Raw genomic sequence first — 22,847 nt, forward strand, 5'->3', positions numbered from 1 at the left:
TTAGGCAGTGTTTTAAAAGTGAAATAGCACACTAAGCATCTTACTTATTTCAGTATAATATATATCCCATAGAACTGAGACTCAACAGACTTATTTACAAATTATCAGTTAGTGTCCTGTGATTTTTTTTCATATTCACGGTATGAAAATTTCTCAAGAAAATTTATGGAAGGTAAAAAGACAATTTAAAACTGTCTGACACACACAGGGGTTTCTTCAGAGCTCAGGTCAAGGCTGATGTAATATCACAGAATTCTGAAAAATTCAAAAAGCACATGAAAGTGACTGCAGTCAAGTGATCAGGGCATAATGCAGTAAATATTCATTTACACAACTTTCCTTTTCTCTAACCTCATCCTCACAGCAGCATCTGTGTTGACCATGGAATATAGAATGCCACTGTGCTGCAGCTTATTACCAGTCTAGTCAGCGAGTCTGAGCTCTTTAGAAAAGCATAACTGTGCTGTTGTGAAAAGAATCTTCACTTTTAAAAAATCAGTTGAAAGCGCATTTTAAAGTGTAAAGAATGTATTTATCAGCTGATAATTTTTTTTTCTTGTAATCCTTTCTGGGCTTTATTTCTAGGTGAATCTCACAAACCATTGTGGCTTTATGGGAGGACTGCAAAAAAACAAAAGCACTGGATTGACCACTCCATATTTTGCTACCTCGACAGTAGAAGTAATGTTCCATGTGTCAACAAGAATGCCTTCTGATTCAGATGACTCTTTAACAAAAAAGGTAGGTGTTTCTGAATAACAGATTTTCTTTTGGTAATAAACCCAGAGGAATTAGAGACAAAGAAAATCCAGTAACTTTTTCTAAAAAAACCATAAAATACTGTAACACCTTCACCTGCTAATAGTTGGTATTTTATTGAAGTAGGTTAAGCCATATAAATTATTCTCTATCAATTTCTAATTTTGCCATACCGGTGATTTTTGCCATCATTGCAGCTGTTGGCAGGATCACACATGTAGTTCTGAAAAATGCAGGGAGGTAATGATTTGTGTAGAAGAAAAAGCATTGCATCTGCATGACGTTTTAGTACTTTCAGACTTTAAATGCCAATTAATAAATATGTGGTGAGAACTTTCTAAGATGATTTTGTATTTACTTAAGAGTCATGCGCTGTCTCTTAATTTCCCTTAAAAAAAAGGTAAAAATGTAAAGAATTCAACAGTGATTATTGTATATAAAGTGTTTTGTCTTGGAGCAGGCACAGATGCTCAACAGTGATATGATCTCTCATAGCCACATTAAGAAAAAAATGGTTTGCTGTATTGGTATTTTTTTCTTTAGAATTTAATAAATTCCACATTAGTGATAATAAGTTACAGTCTCGAACATGTGTCCTATTATAAATGAACAATTGGCTATCATTAGACTGTCCCCGGCCCTGCATACATACATCTTCAGATGTGCTAATCCTTTCAGTAGACACGTTAATGAGCACTGGTTGAAGTGTAATATTGGAGGAACTGAAGCTGGTTGACCTCAGCAAGGAGTTTAATACTTGTAATTAAATTAGACAGTAGACAGTAAAGAGAGAAATAGCCATGCCTCTGGCAAGCTTCAATTATTAATGACTTTTTTGTTCTTTGTGTTCAACTTGAAGAAAAAAATATTATTGTTATTATTATAGACTGACTATAAGTTCTAACTTGTCACTGTTGTATCTTAGGTTGGTTTGTTTGGTTTGGTTTTTTTTTAATTAAAAAATGTTTTTTCTTATACGCCCGTGGTGCTGGATCCTTTCTGGTTTTTATTTCCTGAAGTAGAAGCCAGGGTAATACTTAGGTTGTTAAATGATTTATAAAAGTGGTTTACTAGTAAAAATAGCAAATTTAAAAAGAAGATTGTTGCTGCTGTTCTAGTATAGAACAGTGTGTGTGTGTATATATATTTTTTAACTTGACTGGCTTCTGTATTTTTTAAACAGAAACTTGGTTTTATATGACACAGCTTGCAATTATTCTCATAGTATTTAGTTATAATCTCTTTGAATTAGAGCATTAAAAATGTTGACAAGGGGGAAGATGGGTCAGAGTGAAAATTAATTAATAATAAATAATTTGGAATGATGTGGACTTCAGCAGAACACACAGGGAAGATCTCGTGTCTGTTTCCACGATCACCTCGGTGTACGTATAGCTGTTGCTGCCAGGCGAGGTTCGGTGCAGGTCCAGACCTCCTGTCATTTTAGCTTGTGAAAATGGTGTCAGCTGGATTTTGTAACAACTGCAGCTTGCCCCAGGCCTATTTCTCTCCTCTTTTACCCACAGTCTCACTCATCAGTAATCTGGAGTATTTGAGGTCTGTATGATATGTAGGGTGTATCAAAAGATTGGGATTGTATTTGTAGCTCAGCTGCTGATGGGCTGTTGGGTCAAGCTGCTTCACTTCTGCGTGACACTTTTCCCTGTTCTTCTCCATGTGTGGTTTTTGTTCTTTTTAAGCCCAGTTTCCCTGTGAATGGAGGCTTGTGAGGCTGCCTTTATGTCTCTCCTCCCTTTTGGCCCATTTCAATTGAATTTAGTAGAGACATATTTCAAAGGTGTTAATTCACGTATGTTTAATGGAGGTAGGATAAGTAAAGGAGATAGAGTGAGGGGGACTCTTTGTATTCCTACTCAGCAGGTAAGACCGCAGGAGAAGAAGCATTAGACATCAAGTAACAGGCACCATAGAGAGATGCTATGAAAATCATCCCAAACCTGAGAAAAACATCAACTGAAATTTGCATCTTGGGAGAAACCAGCAAGTGATATCAAGAGGCATGAGTAGGAAAACAGGCTTAATTCTTAGGCTTAATTTGCTTAGACTGCAAAAGGAATGTGTTTCATGAGATGCTGTCCAGCTCACACACACTACAGGGGACCTCAAAAACAATTTGAGAGCTGTTGTGTATGTGCTAACAATTTTAATTGTTCTGAGTGCATGTACTATTCGTGACCTCCAAAGAAACTTAAAGTTTTGTGCTTCTCTGCAGGTCTTTCATGTACTTCCTTTGTCTTATTTCATTCAGTGGGATAAAAACAAGCAAACTTGCAGTAGTTGGCTTAGAACTGCCACTGTTTTTTATATTGTAAATGTGCCTAGAGGTGCATGATAGGTTCATCTTATAAATGGAAATTAAATTAAATTAAAACAGAACTTCTTCCTGCCAGTCGAACCACTGCAAAATCAAGATTCTGCTGTTGCAGAGGCTAAGCCAATTTTAAACTTATTTTCCATCAGTCTTACAGAGTAGTAAATAAAAGTTTTAAGTGTCTTGGATACCTCTGAAGCACTTGTTTCTGAAGATGTGAATGAAAGCAAGAAAAGACGTGAATTTAGAGAGAACTGCTGAAAATCCTCTGAATGTGTAAAGGAACTTAACATTAAAATGCCTATATAAAATAGGTATTTAATTTGCAAGTAGTAGATTAAAGATTTAATGCTGATAATGCAATCCCTTTTGGTTTTCTTAAAATTAAAGGTTAGAGTAAAAAGTATTTGCACTACCCTTACAAGAACAAACTTGCAATGCAAATATCAGGATTAAGTGAAACTGTGAAGGCTCAGCTCACAGAGTGAGAAAGCCTATGTGTGTGCTTCTGCAGCTTATCACCTGTCTAGCTCCTCCTTCTTTAGCCTGATAAAGGAGTGAAGGCATTGCAGGTGAGAATATTATACACAAGATCTATAAATGAAAAGTAGTAGTGATACTGTTAATGATCGGAATACTAGTTCATCTTGGGCTTTGGGTGTATAACGTGATTCTAGACTATGTGTGACATTGTCCTAACAACGTAAAAGATTTATTGCTCCTGGTATTTATAGCTAGCTTTTTTATTGTGGTATTAACATGTGTTGGGAACTTGGAGGTTTATAGATGTAAATTATTAGTACAATATTTTTTGGAGTAACAATTAAATACACATGTTGCTTTAAAAAAAAAAAAACACACCATAATTGTTGAAACAAAGTTTTGTGAAAAATTCAACTAGAGGGTGCGTGTGCTGTAGACAGCAGTGCTGCTTACATTTAGTGGGCAAAAGTAGCTGCATTAAGCCGTTACTTCAGATGTTTCTGCTCCTTCTGTTCTTTTTATAATAAACACTTCCATTTTTGAAGAAGAAAAAAGTTGGGGCTAGCTGTTGTATCATAAGAAAATATAATAGCTTTTTTCCTCCCTCCTTTAGGTAAGTGGGTATTAGAAATTACAGTAATTTTGGCAAGAGTTCAAGGGTTAATGCAACAGATAAATAAAAGGAATTTTCTGTAAATTGAGCCCTGCATTATTTCACTTGTCTTGCCTTTCCAAACCTAACTCATTTAATTTTAAAAAGTAAATACTTAAATTCTTCCTGACAGTGTGCTTTGCTTTTACTATCGTTTATTACTTCAATTATACTTGGTATCACTTAGAACAATCTGCCATTTGGAAATTTCAGTATAGCCTGCAGCTTAGTATTAAGTCTGGCTGCTATTGTAACATGTACAGCATATGACACTAATGTATCAAAATTAGATTTGATCATCCCTCCTGGTTATATTTATTTCACGTTTCTTTTGTATTCAGTTAACATAAATGTATTAGGAGAGCTGACACATGATGATGGCTATAGAGTAAGAATATTTTAAAGTATTTTGAGTTAAATTTGAAATTTCAGGTAACCTAACAGTCGGTCATTTTTATATATTTGTTTTAATGGAGTAGAGTTTCAAAGCAAGCCTAAAAAAATCTGTTTGTCTCTGACATCTCCTCAGGGCTGTCTTCCCGACAGCTCAGGTTTAAAATGGCTAAAACAGAGCTCTTAATCTCTTTCTCATTGCCACCTTTCTGGATCACCACGGATAACATGACCATTGTGCCTGTCACTTGTGCCCATAGCCTGAAATCATCTTTAATTTGGTCCACTTTCTAGATTCTTACATTCAGTCTGTGCTTAAGACTCTATTCTTTTTTCTACCTAACATTTCTTGCAACATAGCTTTTCCATACACACAGTTAAAATTTATCCACTATAGCCCAAACTGTTTCCATAGCTGAACCTTCCTTTCTTTGACCTTGACACTTTCGGTCGTGAAGAATGCTGCTATAAAAGACTTTTTTCTAATCTTTAATGCCTTTTTACAATTTCTTTGCATTTGTCCATCTCTGTCTTGTGTCTTGCCTTGGCTTAAATAATAAACTCCTTATAGCAGTTTGATCTGAACTTATGCAGTATTTAGAGTTTTAGAATATTGGTGTGTAACCTATAGTTCCAGATGTTGCAGCTATAGTGTATTACTGCTTACTGAAGTATAACGTTATTTTAGAGCTTTTTATTATTTATATTATTGCATCACTAATAAGGATTTACGCTTTGTTTTGCTTACTGTGATTTACGCACGTACAAAGCTGTAAATTTGGGAAGACAAGGAAACAAGTGTGAAGATGTAGTGGCTTACACAACTGGTGGTGAGTTTTGAGTAACCATTGACACAGATTTCAGTCTTGGCACCTGTACATTCTGTGTGCACCAAATCTGATTCTGTTAGGTAACACTGGGACCACGCCTTCTTCTTGGGAAATCATGTTGCTGTCTGTCCTTCAGGTTTCAATGAGCAGAGGTGGTTGTAGCTCTTTGTCCCTCTTGTGTCCAGGACACCAAGTTCTGGGATGCTTCCAATTCAATACAAAGACACAAAGAATCCAGATTACAGTTGGAAGAGCTCAATCTCTGGCTCCCCTGTGATGTAATAGTTACAGTGAATGATGGATTCTCCAAATGTTTGCTGTGCTTGCAGGAGAGCCTTGTCATGGGGCACTGCTCAATTTCAAGGTCCTTCAGTAGGGAACTGAAATTAAGAAAACCTGAAATTTGTCTTTTTAAAAAGTTTATGCAAAATCTAGCAGACCTTGGAAATCTTTTCAAGACAATTTCAGGTATTGGAACTCTTCCATGAATCAAGTGTTGATGGGTCAAGTTACCACCATAAGCTTTGCTTTTTTGTAAGCTTTGCTTGCTGACTAAGGTGTGGACATCTGAAAGAAGCAATAAGGAGCACTATGTTAGTGTCAGAACTTCTTCTGATTTGCTCCTGAAAAAGGAACAGAATGACTTACCCAGAACCTAATTATTCTCCAAACACAAAGAAGAAATCAGCAGCACCCAATCTTGTTTATTTGTCTCTTATTTTTGTTAGTCTTCTACCTCCTATAATGGAAACAAGGCACTGATCATAGTTTTGATATTGAGTATTTACATCTGGTTCTAAACCGCCGTTCATGGTTTATACCCTCATCCACCTGCTTGCACCATCTGCTTTTGACTCTCAAACCATTGTATGACACAGAGATGCCATTCTGTGCTTTATCTAAGAGCATCTATTTACCTGGATCTTTGCCACATCGTTCTTGATAGTAATCATGAGGTAAAATACACCTGGCGGGACTTGAAACTCCTCGGAATAATCTGATCCATTTTCCTTTTCCTCTGAAGAAGTTAGTGCTTTTAGCCTGGCATGTATCCTCACACCTCACTCTATGGGGTTATAAAGCAAACTTTGAAAAAAGTCACCAACGGCTTCAGCACACTTGGCACGAAAAAACACATATCCCTTGTCAGTACTCCTCCTCTGGAAAAACGGCACAGTATGCTTTTATCCCACTAAAATCAGTGTCAGTCTGATGTGAAAGCACGTGTCAGTAGTGATGCTCTGCCTGGGTAGCTTTCACAGCTGTGCAAGAGCTGGTGCCCTGTCTGGTTGGCTGCGGATATCTGTGACAGGTACACAGGGACAGCCTTTGATAAATGAAATTCGGAGGCAGCGATGCCCTCAAGAAGCTGCACTATCTGAACTCTTCTATATGTTTTGGATTTGAACGCCATTTATTTGGGATGTACACTGTCACCATCCCTGCTTCTGAGTTTGTTGTCTTTGAACCCATAGATGGTAAGTAAAGAAGGGCTAATTCTTTCAGTAAATAGTTAAATATTGCTGAAATAGGGCTGGTGCAGAGCAGTGGTGGGTCCGTCAGTCCTAGTTCTGTTTTTTGGCAGCCAGTTCAATGAGTTCAGTTCAGTCAGCGCACCAGATGGCCACCCCTCAATCTAGGATCATGTAGTTTTTTCACACTCCACAAGATTTTATACCTAAACTGATTTGCCGCTTGCTTTCTCTTCAGTTAGGCAGCCTCTCCTCCCTGAGCTTTTCACTTGCTTCTAAGCGTGGGGCCATCAGGCCCTCATACCCTTCTGTCATTGTCATATTTCAGCAGATAGTTTGACTGGCGCTTCAGCAAGGAAGGCAGGAGAGGTTCAAGCCCTCAGAACAATTCTACACTTAGTTGTCTCCTGTGATGTTTGCCATTGTTAAGTGTCAGCCAGGGTTTATCTAGCTGGTGTGTGTGTGTTGCATATCAGTCATTCAGTCTGTTGCTTGGTTTTGTTCTGATCTATTCAAATAAAACTCACCATAGAGAATGTTGTTGCAACCTGGTCTGTTGTTGAGCTGAGTTTACAGTTGGCACAAGAGCATCCCTAACTAAGCGTTGTTCGGAATAATTCAGCCATCTACACACAGAAGAGGCAAGACCAGCTCACTTAAAAGGAACTGCAGTCATTGTGGGTTAGATGCATGTATGATCTGGTCCAGGCAAAATAAATCACTTTTTGAGCATCAGACAAGATGTAGGGTATTGATGCCATCTGTCCTTTGCCCAGTCCAACACTGCAGAAAATATTTGTTTTGCAGAAATACAGCCCTGTTTTTCAGTCTGATAGAATTTAAAGCTAGCAGAGAAGAGCGGAGGCAGATTAATTTTTAACTTTACCTTTTTTTTTTTTTCCGTAAGTCTGCTTCTGGCAGCCAATATAAGCCTTCAGATAAGATGAAGGCAGCATTCCAGGAGGTTTTGTAAAATAAACAAGTGAATACTTGCAATGAAAATTTTCTGATAACTGTGTATATGTTTTGCTTTTATTTAAAGTACAGTTGCATTCTGAAAATGAGTACAGAAAATTGTTGTCTTTTTATACACAGTAACTTCTTGTAAGTGTTCAGATTAGTATCTGCATGTTACCCGTTAACAGCAGTTCACAGTGCTGTCTTTTGCATAGCATCAAGACGATTATTTGACAAATTCTACTGACCTAAGGCTGTGCAAACAAACTGAAAACTGGGGGTGAAGACAATTGTCAGCTGTAACTGGTGAAGCAAGGAAAAAATGAGATTCCATCTTGAATTTTCAGAAATATCCCTTACTGGAACGAAACTCACATTTAATAATCCAAGTGTATTTAATCAGTATATGCAAAGCCTCTCTCCGTGATGTTAACATTTGTTTATCAGATGGTAATGCTTAGCAGTACAAGCATTTTGGGAGCTTCAGTGCAGGTAGTTCCAAAGTGTTCAAGATATTCCTTAATCTGGTTATATGATTACAATTGAGCATACAGCGTGGATTTTGAGGAACCCATTTGGCCATTCTGAGCCAAATCAAGAGCCATTTGGGGTTTTTGAGGGGCAGGGTGTTGTTTTTACAAAGTTATACAGGTTTCATGGGAAATGAGCATTTAGTTAGTTAATCCGGGGGCCATGGAAAATGCAGTAGCTATTCTCCATTAACAGCTTTTCATTTGTAGTAGCCAGTTTGGAATTTGGCTAGAATGATGAGGTTAAAGACTGCTTACATATGAAACTTTTAAACACATGTTCATTCATATCCTTTAAAAGTTCATATAGAATTTAGTAGTTTGCTGGCTGTCAGTGATGGCAACTTGAAAGCATTTTAGTGAATGAGATTGACTCGTTCTGTGATCTTGAGAGACTATCAACAAAAATTTAGCTTTCAGTAGAAAACAGATCTTTTGTTTTTGGTTTTGTTTTTTTAATTTGACATATGTTAATTTAAATAGACACTGATACCAATGTATACAAATATATAGCACAACCCAATACTACGAACTAATACTGTCATTGAAATTGTAAGAGCACTATAGTGTAATTTGGTTATTTTACTAATTTTTCTTCATTTATTTTAGTGGGTTTGTCCTTTTGAAATACGAGCATTTAGTGTAGCTGTATGGCTATAGAATATGTTTAAACTGACGGGTTTTTATCCCTGCTTTTCCAGCTAAGACATTTAGGAAATGATGAAGTACACATTGTCTGGTCGGAGCATACTCGAGATTATAGAAGAGGAATAATTCCGACAGAATTTGGTGATGTTCTTATAGTTATCTACCCCATGAAAAACCATATGTTTAGTATCCAGATCATGAAAAAGCCTGAGGTAAGAGTTTGGTGGTTTGGGGTTTTTTGTGTGTTGCCTTTGTATGTTTGATATGAACTGAGTTTTGTTTACAGTCTGAGGTTTTGGTATAAGAGATTAATCCACAGAGCGATGTGTCTTTAGCATTGACAGTTGCAGTGGTGGTAGGAGGAAGAGCTCCGAGTACAACGCGTAGTAAAATCAGCCATTTAACATTGCAAAGGCCGGATCCTGCCAAGCATATCTGCTAGCATCATAAACTGGAAACAAAGCTAGAATATTTTGTGTAATCATGTAAATATTAAGATGAACTTGGCAAACTTTTAAATCAAATTTGATATGTGACTGTGGTGGATGAATAATAGCTTTCTCCAGCTTTCTCCATCCATGTCATATTCCCCTTTCTTTGTCACAAAGCTAGTTTTCACTTTAGCTTTACCTCCACAGAATGTGGAGATTAATGTAGCAAAGCAAGGCGATTCAGTTCTTAAGCATATGAGCACATGCTCTTCCTAACGACTGTTCCTCAAATGTCTGTGCTGGCCCTGTTCTTCATACAGTGGTTTAAGGTAGTGAACACTGACGAAGTAAAAGTAGTCATGAGTGGTTTTACTGTGTAATTTCTCTGTGTGATGTCACTTGCTATGAATTTCTGTACTTTAACTATTAAAATTCTTTCTACAAGCACTAATATTAATAAATGAAGTATGACAGAAATAGGAATTCCCTCTATATGATGACTGCCCCTATCTGATGACAGGCATGAAACGATACCCAGTACATGGTCTTGTTATTACTGGGTTTCTTGTGTTTCTTTTACTACTTTAAGTACACAGAGTTGCGTTACTGGGAGTGTGCAGGTTAAGAAAACTACAAAGAGCAGGGATTGTTGTTAAGTCCAACAGTTGTCCTTGTACATGAGAAGTGCCTTCCGTCTCAAAACTACATTAAATGACTGAGGGCAAAAATAATACAGGGATCTGAAATTCTTTTGCAGCATTTGTTTCATCTTAGCAGGAAGAATATTTAGTGTACACTGCTCCCTATGCTGGCCTGATGCCCGAACTTTGCTCTTCTTCACATGCTTTTATGCTAGCAGCTTCCGAACTTTATTCACATATACAGGAAATGAAGATACTTAACCGAGTTTTAATTTTGTCCTTTTTAATCGCAAAATGATGATTGATTAGAGAGAAATATAATGCCAAAATATTAGAACCATCTGCTCTGTAAACCTTTTCAGTGTTACCTGTACTAAACATCAAGGTTTTCTACTGATGTCACAAATACAGCTTTACACTTAGTGTCTAGAGGCCAAACTTTCACCAGAGATTTCTCTTGTAAAGGGCTTACAGTCCATTTGTGTAGAAACTATAGATAAAAAGTGCAGATAGAAGAAGAAAAGAAAATGGGAGGTGAGGGTCGGTCCACCAGTAATTGTATGACAGTTACACATTGAGTTGGTCCTTATGAACATGTTATATCTAAAGCCATGATAAATATTATTTTGAGCAATTAGTCCTTTTGTTTACTACCGCTTACAATATTGTCATCGAGCCTTTCAACCTTGTAAACATCATATGCATGACTGTACCTGGGATTTTTGCAGCAAACGTGGAAAAATGCTTTGATGAGACATAATATTCAGATGGTTGCTTAACTTTCTTCAAATGCTGTGTTATCTGTTACCAAGGATATCAAGCAGTTATATGGCTGTATATTTCCACAAGAGAAAAGGTCTGTCATGGAGCACAATAACTGGTCTGATTATCTAGCAATGAGGAGGGGAAAAAAAGATATATTTGAGTGCTCTATTGTTAATGTTGATTGCTAATTGTTATAGCTAAGATCTTGCTTTATGTTGAATTTCTTAATTTTTTTATTCAGGTTCCATTTTTTGGTCCACTCTTTGATGGTGCTATTGTGAATGGAAAAATTCTTCCTATTATGGTTCGTGCAACAGCTATAAATGCAAGCCGTGCTTTGAAATCATTAATCCCATTATACCAAAACTTGTATCCTTTCACTCACATGATTTCTGGAGTATATACATTCCCTTGCAGTTCTCCAGATACGATCTTCATATCTGTCATATTTTTTTCCCATTAACATAGGGAAAATATTTTTATTTGTTTCATGGTGATGGTGCCCTTAGGAAACTTATACACATAGAATAGTATTCAGATGAAGACCAGCTTTTTTAATTAAGTGAAGAATAGATCCGATGCTGAAAAATTGCCCGTTTCTAGTGTTTTACAACATGTACTTATCATTTTTTGTTAACAAAATTATTTTAATGACCATTTTGTGAGTAGACTTTCTAAAGTAGCAATGTCATGGTGTTAATAATCTTTCTTTCCTTAAAGTTATTAAGTATTTATCAAGCATTAATGTGACTTAGTTTTGTTTTCTAGTTATAAAAAGGATGTGAATGCAGCTTTCTGTCAACATGAGAAATTTGTTACATATTTGTCATACAGATTGTATTATTCTGCTCAGAATACAAAGTTGTTGTCAAAACGTTGTTCATGTCTTTGTAAAGATGTCAGAAAATATTATCTCTCTTATTTATTGGAATTGAGATTGTAGTTTTTTTTGAAAGGGCTGATCATAGAAGAACAGATTTACCACCAGAAATTAAAAAACGTAAGGTAAGTCAGTCACTTATACCTCTCTTTCTTAAGATTGAGTTCTGTTATATACCTGTTAGTTAAAACAACAAGAACATAGTATTTTTTCATTTCATAAATTAAAATATGTTTAAATTTTGATCCAAAATAAATTCTGTGCTTAATTTCTGCCCAAGCTGGAGATACTTGTATTTGTCATGTGATAGATTGTTGCTAAAATTCTCTGGTTTTCCTAAGGCTCACTGTTATTATTGACAGAGTTTTGGCTTAGATACGATGAAGTGGATTTACAGATGAATGATGGATAGTGTTTGATGTGATCGCATTAAATGACGTTTGTGCCATTTCTGTAGTTGACAGATGTTGATTCATTGTATTTTTATGTTTGGAGAGGTCTGATCTTGTTGTCATTACTCAAGTGGCTTAATCAAAGAATTTAAAATGTATTATCATCGTTATACCATGAAAACTGATGGCTTATAGCATTATTTTGATGTATAGTGATGAGCAATTGGAAAACAATTCACTTTGAAATAGCAGACTTTCAGTACCAGAAACCCCCACAGCCTTGTATGTTTAAGCTTCTTTACAGAATATGGAAGTTGTAATAAATTCCTTGGACATAGCTTGCCAGCTCAGTGTCTGGGAATTGGCCCGTTCCTAAGAGCTGCGTATTGCACTTTGAATTCAGTGCTCCAAATTGTACTTTTTTATGTGCATCAAAGCACTGCATGTCATTTATGACATAACATGGCCTCCACTGAAATGTTAATATTTGTCTCCTAACATGGTTAGCATGTAACTGGAAAGCATTATGTATATTTAATATTATATAGTATTGATTGATGGGTTTTGTGTCATCACTTGGTAAGCTTATGAAGCACCAGTTGATAGGCACTGATGTTAAAGGGCAGCTTTGTTAAGTAGTTGGTGGTATTCTTTTTCTGCCTGGCTTGGGGTATCTTATATTCAGTGCATTTTAGAATACTTTAAAAATAAAAAATGGGGGTGTGGGCACTTTTTCAAAAGCTGTTTGCTTGGCGTGAAATTAGAAAATACTCTGCAAACTTCCCTGGCTTGAATTAGGCTATGGTTGAGTCAGTTGTGTCAGTGGAGAACAGCAAAAAAATGTTAAACTTCAAAGTTTGGCCTGGCTCTCAGTGGTTTAAAAAACTCTTGATTAAAAATGTCATGGACATGTTCTTGGTGTTCAACCCATGGCCAAATTTGAGGTCAAGAAGGAATTTCCCTCCTACAAGAATGGCAAAGACTGGTGGGTGTTTCCTGTAACATGGATATGGTCTGTTAACTGGGAGTATTTGAAAATTGAATCTAATTATGTTCCTGCCATAGCAGGGAATTGAAGACATCAAGGACTGTCTTCAGTGTCTCCTGCTTTTTTCCTCTGGCATATTTTAGCTATGGCTGAAGCAATTCACTACTGGCTTTTAAGTTTGTTGTGGACTGAAGGCTGTGGGGAAGAGTATTTTATGGTCTGTGGTTAAATAGCTTTTCTGGAGACCCCGCCAGACTTAATGTCTGTTGTGGAATTCAGGACTCATTGATTAAGGTGGTCTTTCCTTGTGTTGGGAGTGTGGCTGGAGCAAAGAAAAAGAGGGCTCAGAGTGGTGAAAGCAGTATGTTTGAAGAGGGAGGGGGAAAAAATGAACAAAAAAGCTGGTTTTTAGAAAGTACACCAAAGACAGAGACCCAGCTGGAAAAAAGAAGCCGATAATCAAGGCTTCCCATGTATCCAGGACCGTATCAGTATCAGTGAAAGAGAATTCTGAAGCAATCTGCTCGAAATTAATTTTTGTTTACTTATGAGTATCAAATATACTGGAACAGTGTCAGTTTATTAGGAACTTTGATGACGGTTAGTAGACATTCAGTTGAACGTGCATCTTAAGGAGCAAGAAGGCTTGCAGCTTCTGTCAAACAACCCCTTTCAAGCCCTACACATCTGCATTAGCTCTCCTGTTAGCGTAGCAGACCAGCAGAAATAGTTCATTTCAAAGCCAGCACCAGTGTCTGGGTGACTCTGTGCCTGCCGCTGTGTGGTTTGTTTTGCTGTGCTGTGTAATACTTGGTGGGCACCTTTTGACTCAGCGTGGAGCTGGTGATACATGCGTAGGTTTGTGTTTGTCTGCTTTTGAGGAATATTTACAATGTCGCTTTGTAGATCTTTGTGGAGATGGATCAGGGTAAGCTCTTAATTTTACTAGGACTGTGTTGATTTGCTTGCGTACAGGATGGTAAGAAAGTGGCACTGCATTTGGCCCTCCTGCTTCCAAGGAGGGCTTATCCATCCTCCCAGGTAGTGCATTTTCTAAGTGCAGACCTGACTGAAAAAATCAGCTGCCATTTGTAATCAGAAGGGATATTCAGTCCTCTTCATGTAACCTGATTGCAACTTTTTCCTTATTGCACTAGTCTGTTAATCAGGATGTGGCAATGGGTAGTACGTGTGAATAGTATAATAATGGTTGCATGGATACAGGAAATTCTGCTCATCTCCCTTTTATAGTCTGCCCCGACTTCGAGCATGTATTGTATGGGCTGAAGTGGCTTTCTGAGTTTGACATACTCCGTCGATCACCTTCCTCTTTCTGACATTGTTTTGACACTTCTGATAGCAAACTTGGATACCAAAACACTTTGAAGATTTGATTTTATTAATGATTTTCAAAGGTTTCATCTGCTGCGGGTTTTTATTCTTTGCTCAGAATACTATAGTGGTATGTTTCTGTATTGTAGTATTTTAAGAGGAAAAATTTACTCAATTTATCAGCCAACATCAGTCGCGCATGGCAGGTATCCTGCTTTAACGTGATGCTTGGCATATTCATCACTGCAGCTGCGTGAAGAGGATATTGCTGTTTTGGGGGGAGTCTGCATTGATTTGTGGCATTTGCTTTAGTTTCCCCTTCAACGATTCTGCAGTCCCTCACTATATTTTGGTGGCCTGGCTTTGTCGTTAACAGTACCCCCTCACCAACAGGCGGCATGCGTGCATACAGCCACAAGTGACAATACAGAATACTTGTATTGTCATGCTAATGAAGCAGCAGCACCCCTTCTCTATCTCATAGCTGATGTGTTTCTTCTTCTGATTGCGTTTGTCCTTATCTTAAGAAGTACATGCCATCTCCTGAATACACTCCAGCTGCAGACACGCTAGGAAAACTTCCAAGACTTATAACTGCAGGTGTGGTATTGGGACTGAATGTTGAAAACAATTGTTTTCACCCTGATGTAGAACAAGGAGGCTAATGTTTAGGGGATTGTTAAATATTTTATTTACTAAAGTGCAAAGAAATTCCTGATAGGAATAGTTTCATTCATGGCTTGCATCTCAGAGCAAGCACTTTGCCACATTCTGAATTTAGAATCTACCATGTGTAGGAAATGGATCAATACTAAATATTTTGAACAATTGAAAGAGTGGCTTCATATGAAATTTTACTTGAACTTCCTGAATAAACAACAGATGTTAGCCAGGTGCCAAGAGGCGCACCAAGATAACAATCTGTACTTGGTGTGGTAGGCACCTCCAGTGATCCAACTTGTTAAAATTATTACAACAAAACAGGAGAAGTACTAGTAACCTTGTGGGAATGAAATTCCAATTGTGCAACAACTAGTGTCACTTTTTGCACATTGCACACAAATTTCAGAGTGTTAACAATTACTCCAAATGATCTGCGCTTCAGATAGTGCAATTCAGACACCGTGCTTTCTGCCTTATGTAGTATTCCTCTCCCAAAGGTTGCTACCCGATATGTAGCTAGACACACAGTAACAAATGCTATTTAGCATCTTTGAAATCTGCAGTTTGTTGAAGTTTTAGAACCTGGAATATTGATGACTGTTTTATCCATAACCAGCGTTGCATAATTTTCATTTCTTTATAATAATCTACAAAGCCTTTGACCTAATTTCTTTTTTTGAATTTCTTTTTTTTTTGGTGATATGAAACAGATGAATTAAAATAGTAAAAATATAATGCTGTTTTAATTATTCCACCTACAAAATATTAGAGAATAAAGCTTAACCTAAATGATTGGGTAAATTAATATTCTTTTATCAAAACTAGAAGATTTACATATCCCCCATCTTTTTTTTTACATTGTATGCCTAAGCAGTTGGTACTTGATGCATTGTAGCTAACCTTTTTAGACAGTCGTCTTCCAGAGAAAGGGAAGTTATTAACCCTGCTTGGCATCTGACAAGACAGTAACTTCTTTATGAATAAAATAATATCTTTGAGTGGTTTGTTAGAAGTTTCCTCTGTATTAAAAACTCATAGCTCAGAAGAAGCTTTCTTATGTGATACTCAGCTATGTGAAACAAGAAAGGATTTTATTGGAACTGGTAGTATCGCTGTTTGTTGTGCCTGCTTGACCATTATCTGCCGGAAGATAGAACTGCAGACACTGGAAAGCTTATCTTTAAAAAGAAAGTATTTGTTATTAATGACATATAGCAAGCAAAGAGATTCTTCAGATTCTCTGGCCACATTTGTTTCATTTAATTAAGATTATTTATTTGATTTACATTTTCAAACTAGAATTTGTGAAGATTTTGGAGATTTCTCACTAACCACAAACTTAGAAGCTAAAGCTGGAAAGTACTGATTTTGGCAATGCCAGTTTCCTTTTCTCTTAAGTCCAGTAAGTTTTCTATCATATAGAAGCATGAGCGTCTGTAAGGAAAAAAAAAATAAATTACAGTGACACTGCATCAATGATAACTGTGTATCAAATGGAAAAGCCATAAGGGGTGCTCTGTCTCCTTAAATATATATCATGAATTTATTTTTCACAGGGCCATTAATTTTGTTATAGTGAAAGGAATAATGTATGCCATTAATATGTTCTGATTTAGAATTTTTTTGAACTGCCATATGCCAAGAATCTTGGCAAACTTTGCTATACTTCTGCCAATACAATTTTGATACATTTAATAAGGTTTCAACATACCTGTTACCTCATAGGTGGGAAAAAATAGACATTAGAAATAATGCATGATGCACTTTGTAGATACTACTTTATATGCTTTACAACAAATAATTGAAAATTTTAGGATTTTAGTGAATATTTATCCCATCCCTGAATCATACCGTTGTAGGCTTATCTGATATGAAGTCAAGTAAGAGCCATGGATGAGTTCATCATATGACCCCTGCTGTTTTTTCTGGAAGAACATAGAGTTATTTCTAAAGTCTGTTTTACTGTTTAGCAATGGAAATGGTTTTCCAAGTTCAAGCAAGAATCTTCAGGTGGGGAATACGATGTTCAGTCTTTCTTGTACTTTGATGTGCTCAGTTTTGCTGTTCTTCCAAATCCTAGTTCTGCTGACAGCTCACTTGATCTTTTTATAATTCAAAATGTGATTAATTGAATGCCTACATACAATGGTATAACATGAAAAACTGAAGATTTCCAAGGCATTTATAAGTATCTGTTCAGGTGTTTCAGTTTCAAGAAATCATGTAACAGTTTCTCTGTATAAGACCTCAATATAAGAGGAAAGTTTTATATCTCAATATACAGTCATGCATGTGTGTGTGCGTGTGGTATGCAGTAAGTGTGCAGTCACAGTAAGAGCTGTTTTTATTATCCTCACAGAATTTTCCCCCTGAACTATTATATCAAATTAATGTATTTTCTTTTGATGTCACAAGTCTATTTGAACAATAAGAGACTGTTGTAAGGAAAATTCTAGGGGAAATACCGGGAAGATTGGATTTCTTGTAAACCATGGGTGGCGGTGGTACTCAGAATGGCAAACCACTAATGCAAAATAAGCAAAATGCTCAGTACTTAAATAGCAGCTGCATTTAAGAATGTTGATGTTCGAGATTAGTGTTTTAATACGTTATATGGAAAATTGGTAGAGTTCAAAGTATCTCACATAAAGAAATGGTATACATGATGGCAGTGTGATGTAACAGAATCATTTAAAATAACTTTCGTATGGATAACATCACACTGAGGTTTGCCCGATTAAAAAAAGGCCAAATGAAAAGACAGCTAAGATTCCAAAGCATAAATTGTGCTATTTATGTTCGTTAAGTATGGTTTGAAATCCTGTCTTAGGGACATCTTACCTAAATATATATCTCATGCTGCTCAGTAAATGAGGAGAGTATTGATTGGCATATGCTGCTTAAATCGATCACCTTGACAGCCAGAATTACAGTGATCTGTCAGTATTAATGACTGTCTTTCCAGCCTTGATACCTCTCCTTCGCTTGTCTCGTCTTGCCTCACTTCTGTTTGAAGTGCATTTTCTTGCAACCTCTGGTTTTGTCAGGGTAGGTACTTTTGTAGGGTTTTTTTGTCCCCTGAGTCCAATTTATTGCCTTGATCATGCAATTAGAGTTAAAATGCAGCACCAGGGAGCAAAAATAGGCAGTGTTCTGAGTAACAATTGGACCTCAGGGGTAGTGCAAGCCTGTTCTCAGCCATCTTTTATTAGTTACCTGTTGAAAGAATAGGATTGTTTTGCAATGAATAATTCCAAAGCATCACTTTAAATGCCTTTGATTTTAGCCACTAGAGACAACTGATTGAACGAACATTTGTGATAGGTTTTTAAACTCTTGCCTTAGCATTTGTCATATAGACACTTCAAATAACTGCTGGAGAAATACTTGCAGTTGTGTGTACCAAGTTGCTGGGTTTGCTGCATTTTCATGTAGACATACACATCATTTCAATTGGCTTTCATGTATTTTTAATGTGAGGAATAACTTGAAGTGTGAGGCTTGAAAGCTATGTTGTAATGTAGTGTATAGTCTGCGCGGTTTTTCACGCAACACGTACATACTTTTCTTTAGCAGCAGTTCTGGATTTGTACATGTTCAGGTAAACATATTTTCTTCAGTAATTGCCCCGCTTCTAATCCCACATAACCTACCTTCCCTGGCCCAGGTAGCTCTGCTGGCTCTGCCGCCTCTTACGGGCTATCCGCAGATACAAACTGGGATGCTGGGAGTGCCTCTGGAAGAGCTATAGTGTGTGTAAGCACATGGGTGTAAGTATAATGCTGTTATCATCGGCGCAAGATATATATAACGTGGTTTTTAATTGGTAGTACAGCTTTATTTACTAGTTAGTCTTCTCTAATGAGATGTATGAGACTCTTAAAAGTGGTAAAAAAGCAAAATATCAAAGGAGACAAAACTGATTGTCTCTACAATTTTCTGCTGATAATTGCACTTATAAAGAGCTGAATGCTTTGCTGATGTTGTAGAAAATTATGGGGAGACTCAAATCTTTTTATGCTGTTAAGAAAAATATATTCTAGGTTCTTTTACTTCTGCATTCTTTATAAATTGCACCCATCTGAATTACCCATCCAAAGGGGGGTATTGGTTCTGCTGATTTCTGTATAAAATATGGATAGGCTTATGCCAGTGGCATTTTGTTTTAGAATAAAAGGATGTTAGTGGGCTACCCTGAAAAGCATTGAAGTGCTTTGTCAGCCTTCCAGAACTCCTGAATTTGGATCTGTCAGTACAGATTGCTTGAGGGAGGGGAGTTCCTCTTTGTTACTGCATCTTTTTAAGGTAAGAAATTTTTGTCTGTTGTAAACTGGAAGTTAGTAGAACAATGACTTTTCCATTATAAAATGTGTTTTAAATGTGCATAGATCCCTCTTTTAAACAAAAATTTGCAGGGAGAAGGCTGAGAGTCCTTAAACTGGAATGAAAAAGATAAACTGGTTCAATCTTACACAGAGTTGATTGCTGTGTACATAACACAAAATGACAGGTTTTTTGTTAATACCTACTTAACCTTATTAATTAATTAAACATTTTGGATAACAAAAGCCCTTTGTTAAAATGTTAAGACTCTTGCCCCCTTAAGGTATTAAAATTCATACAGATTTCTTTGATAGCTCTCACAAGTCTCTGAATAAAAGCAGGGAAGATTAACAATTTTTCCTGGTGTTTCTAAAAATTAAAGAAATAAATGTTTTTAAACTCTTTAAGCCCTATAGCCCTATTTTTATGTCGAAAAAGACAGCATTGTTTATTGATTTGATCCTTTCTAGTCATAAATTCAGCCCTAATAATAGATAAGTGACTTGCAAGCAACTTGAAAAGATTTGTACATTAAAACAGTAAAAGCTGTGTCTATATATAAAGAATAAGTACATACCATTGTATATGGTTGATTCTAATATTTTATATTGGAGTATTTAATATAAGGTGGGAAGTGCGGGAGATCATTCGTAACAAGCAAAACTGACAAACAGTAGTGTCTGTGAGATAAAATGATACTTTTGAGTGAGTTGAATAAGATATTGGCAAACTGTTTCTGCGTCATTCCACTTACGATAATCAAGACTGTTGGGGCATGCTTTCCAGTGCCAACAGAGGGATTAGAAGATGATAGGTACCAAAAAAAAAATAATGAGGAGATTAATAGAAGCTAGCACATTGGTTGTCTTTGTTCTCCTACAGGTCTGTATTTCAGTTACTAAAAAAAGAGGTTATATATGATACCTGTCAGTATGTAGAAATACCTAGCTGGAGATGGAATATACTTCATGTAACAATATTCACAAATTAAACAGGTCAAAATTATAATAAGGAAGGGTGTATTTGTATTGTTTATTCTCTATGTGCCGCATACTTAATAAAGAAACAGAATAAACTAGCATAAAGCAAGGATTAAAAGTTAGTATTATAGTAATTGGAATTACCATATGGTGGTCCAAAGGACATGAGTCCTAATCATAGCCTGGCCGATCACATTAATGTCAGTACTTTCTAGATGTTAAGAAAATAGTTTAATTGCTGATTAACTGCACCTGAATAGATCTGTGGGTCACGAATACATCTATCTCCTTCTGAATGCTTCTCCTCCCAAACACAGAAGAATGCAGACTATTAGAAAATCTTTTAGTTTCTGCTTGCCAAACCATAGTTACCGTCCATCTGTTCTTGCCAATTGTGGAAAAAGGTCAGTTTTCAGCGAAGCCATGCGTTTCACAGAAGGTATGTGAAGTGAAATTTCACAGGGGACATGATGGATCCTGATTCTTAGTGATAAACCTTTGGGGCCAGCAGGGTTGGCATATGGTTCAGCATGATAGGAAGGCTTGGGTTCCCTGGCTTCACTTCTTTGGCGTGGAACTGATAAAACCTGGCTCTTAAGTAGTGTTTCGCTGGACACCAATCATGGGCAGCAGGAACTGCCCATTTAACTCTCTGTGGGAAGGAAGCCCAGGCTGTGTTCACAATAGTACCATTGTAGTGCTGCAAACTGCTCTCAACAGCTTGACAGCATTGGGGAGGAGGGTGAAGGGGCTGCTTCGCTAATTGCCCTTCAAAATAAAGAAAGAGGGAAGTAACTGAAAATTCATATTTCTTTCCTTCCTTTAAATAGCAGAAGCCTGTCTTCGAGTTTTACATTGTTTTTAAAACCAACTTTAATAGCCTCCAAAGTGACTTGTAAGTAGACTATCTCATACCGGCACTGCAGCAACCCAGGGTAAAGAGAAATTGGTATGAAAGAAAAAAAGGAAGGCAGTTCTAAAGTTTATTAAGGTACAGCCTGTAATTAGTGACGAAATGTATCGTGAGAGGAGTTTGCTTTGTTACTGGGTCGTGTAGAATTGCAAATTAATACGTATCTGTATGTGCAGTCTTTTTAGTAGGCAATATTTAATACCAATATAATTTTTATTTGTGTGATTTTACAGATTGTGGTGGTATCTTCATGAAAGGCACTTTCTTTACTGTTTCTTTCATCGATGAATATGTCTATATACAGAGAGAATATTTAAGGTAGAAATATAAATATTTGAACATAGAAAGACAGTGGGCTTTCAGCATTCATGCTAACACCAGAGAGCAAAGAGCCAGCTTTACTTCTGTATTTTTACACTCGTCAGCCTTGATGACTTGAGTTAAAACCGGTGCAATGCTGAGTGTGGTGTGGGGGTAAATCCCCTCCCACGATCAGGAGTTAATGCCTGGGGCTGTGCATTCCCCCCTGGCCCGCGCTATTCCACATTATCTGTGGGCTGAAGCGGTGCCTGCAGCACCTCAGCATCTCTCGTCGGCACGTTTGGTGCCACATCCTTAATAAACTTCAGTCCCTTGGCCCGTTGGCCCTGTGCCGCCGCGGCTGCCTGCTGCGAAGCCATGGCTGCCTGCGAGCTGTTCTGTCTGCTGGCAGGAGCATCGCTCCAAAGAGGGCCTGAAGCCGTGGCAGCTGTAATGGGCTTCAAAACAATTAGCACAACATACCTTATAGGTTCATCGATTCCCATCTTGGATACATTAGTAAGATAAATCCTCCCTGGAAGTTGGAGTAGGAATTCTGCCCGCATAAGGGCTTCAGCACCGTTTCCTTCACTGTTTTGTTTTCACCTCTGTAGCCTGTTAGTAAAACACGGACGAGTGGGGTGTTTGTAAATTCTGTCATTAGTCTTCTAACCACACAGCCGGTAAAGCTGATGAGTAATCTGTTACAGTGTTGAGGTATTTATCCCTCCGACACTGCTAGCCATTTGATCTTACAGTCTTTTTAATTTCATGCTAAAATGCAGCTCAGGGTTTGTAACACATACAATACACAACAAACAGTACCGAAACCGAGCCTTTCTGCTATATGTTTGTGTTAATATGCCTCTGCTGTATTTCAAACGGATAATTCATTGAATGCCCATTCTTCCTCTTTCTGCAGAGTAGATTATATTTAAGTCAAGATTAATGGATAGATTCTGATGTTAAAACCCAGTCTCTGAGCCTGTTGTTCCCTAGAGGCATATAGTGCATTAGTTTAAGCCAATATGCTGCTTATCATAGATACTATGACACTGTCTTAAATGACAGTTTACTGTACTTTGTTACTGCTTACTCTGGAAATAAAATCACTATATTGTGTTCTCGATAATTACAATATTAAATAGAAACTTAATTGGATTACTGCACATTTAGATACAGA

General features: G+C 37.1%; 1 protein-coding gene across 13 annotated transcripts in view; it reads left to right on the forward strand.

Annotated features, from left to right (window-relative positions):
• Positions 1-22,847, forward strand: part of RALGAPA1 (Ral GTPase activating protein catalytic subunit alpha 1) — a 132,900-nt gene that overhangs the window by 89,846 nt on the left and 20,207 nt on the right. For 12 of the 13 annotated variants that reach the window (XM_055792983.1, XM_055792721.1, XM_055792827.1 and 9 more), the window contains 3 exons: positions 586-741; positions 9,110-9,268; positions 11,135-11,262. In XM_055792983.1, coding sequence (XP_055648958.1) covers positions 586-741; positions 9,110-9,268; positions 11,135-11,262 — 443 coding nt within the window. Of the gene's footprint in view, positions 1-585; positions 748-9,109; positions 9,269-11,134; positions 11,263-22,847 lie in introns of those variants that run through there. The other variant, XM_055793090.1, reaches the window with a different exon arrangement.

Source organism: Falco peregrinus, chromosome 1, assembly GCF_023634155.1.
Source record: "Falco peregrinus isolate bFalPer1 chromosome 1, bFalPer1.pri, whole genome shotgun sequence".
NCBI classification, from domain to species: Eukaryota; Metazoa; Chordata; class Aves; order Falconiformes; family Falconidae; genus Falco; species Falco peregrinus.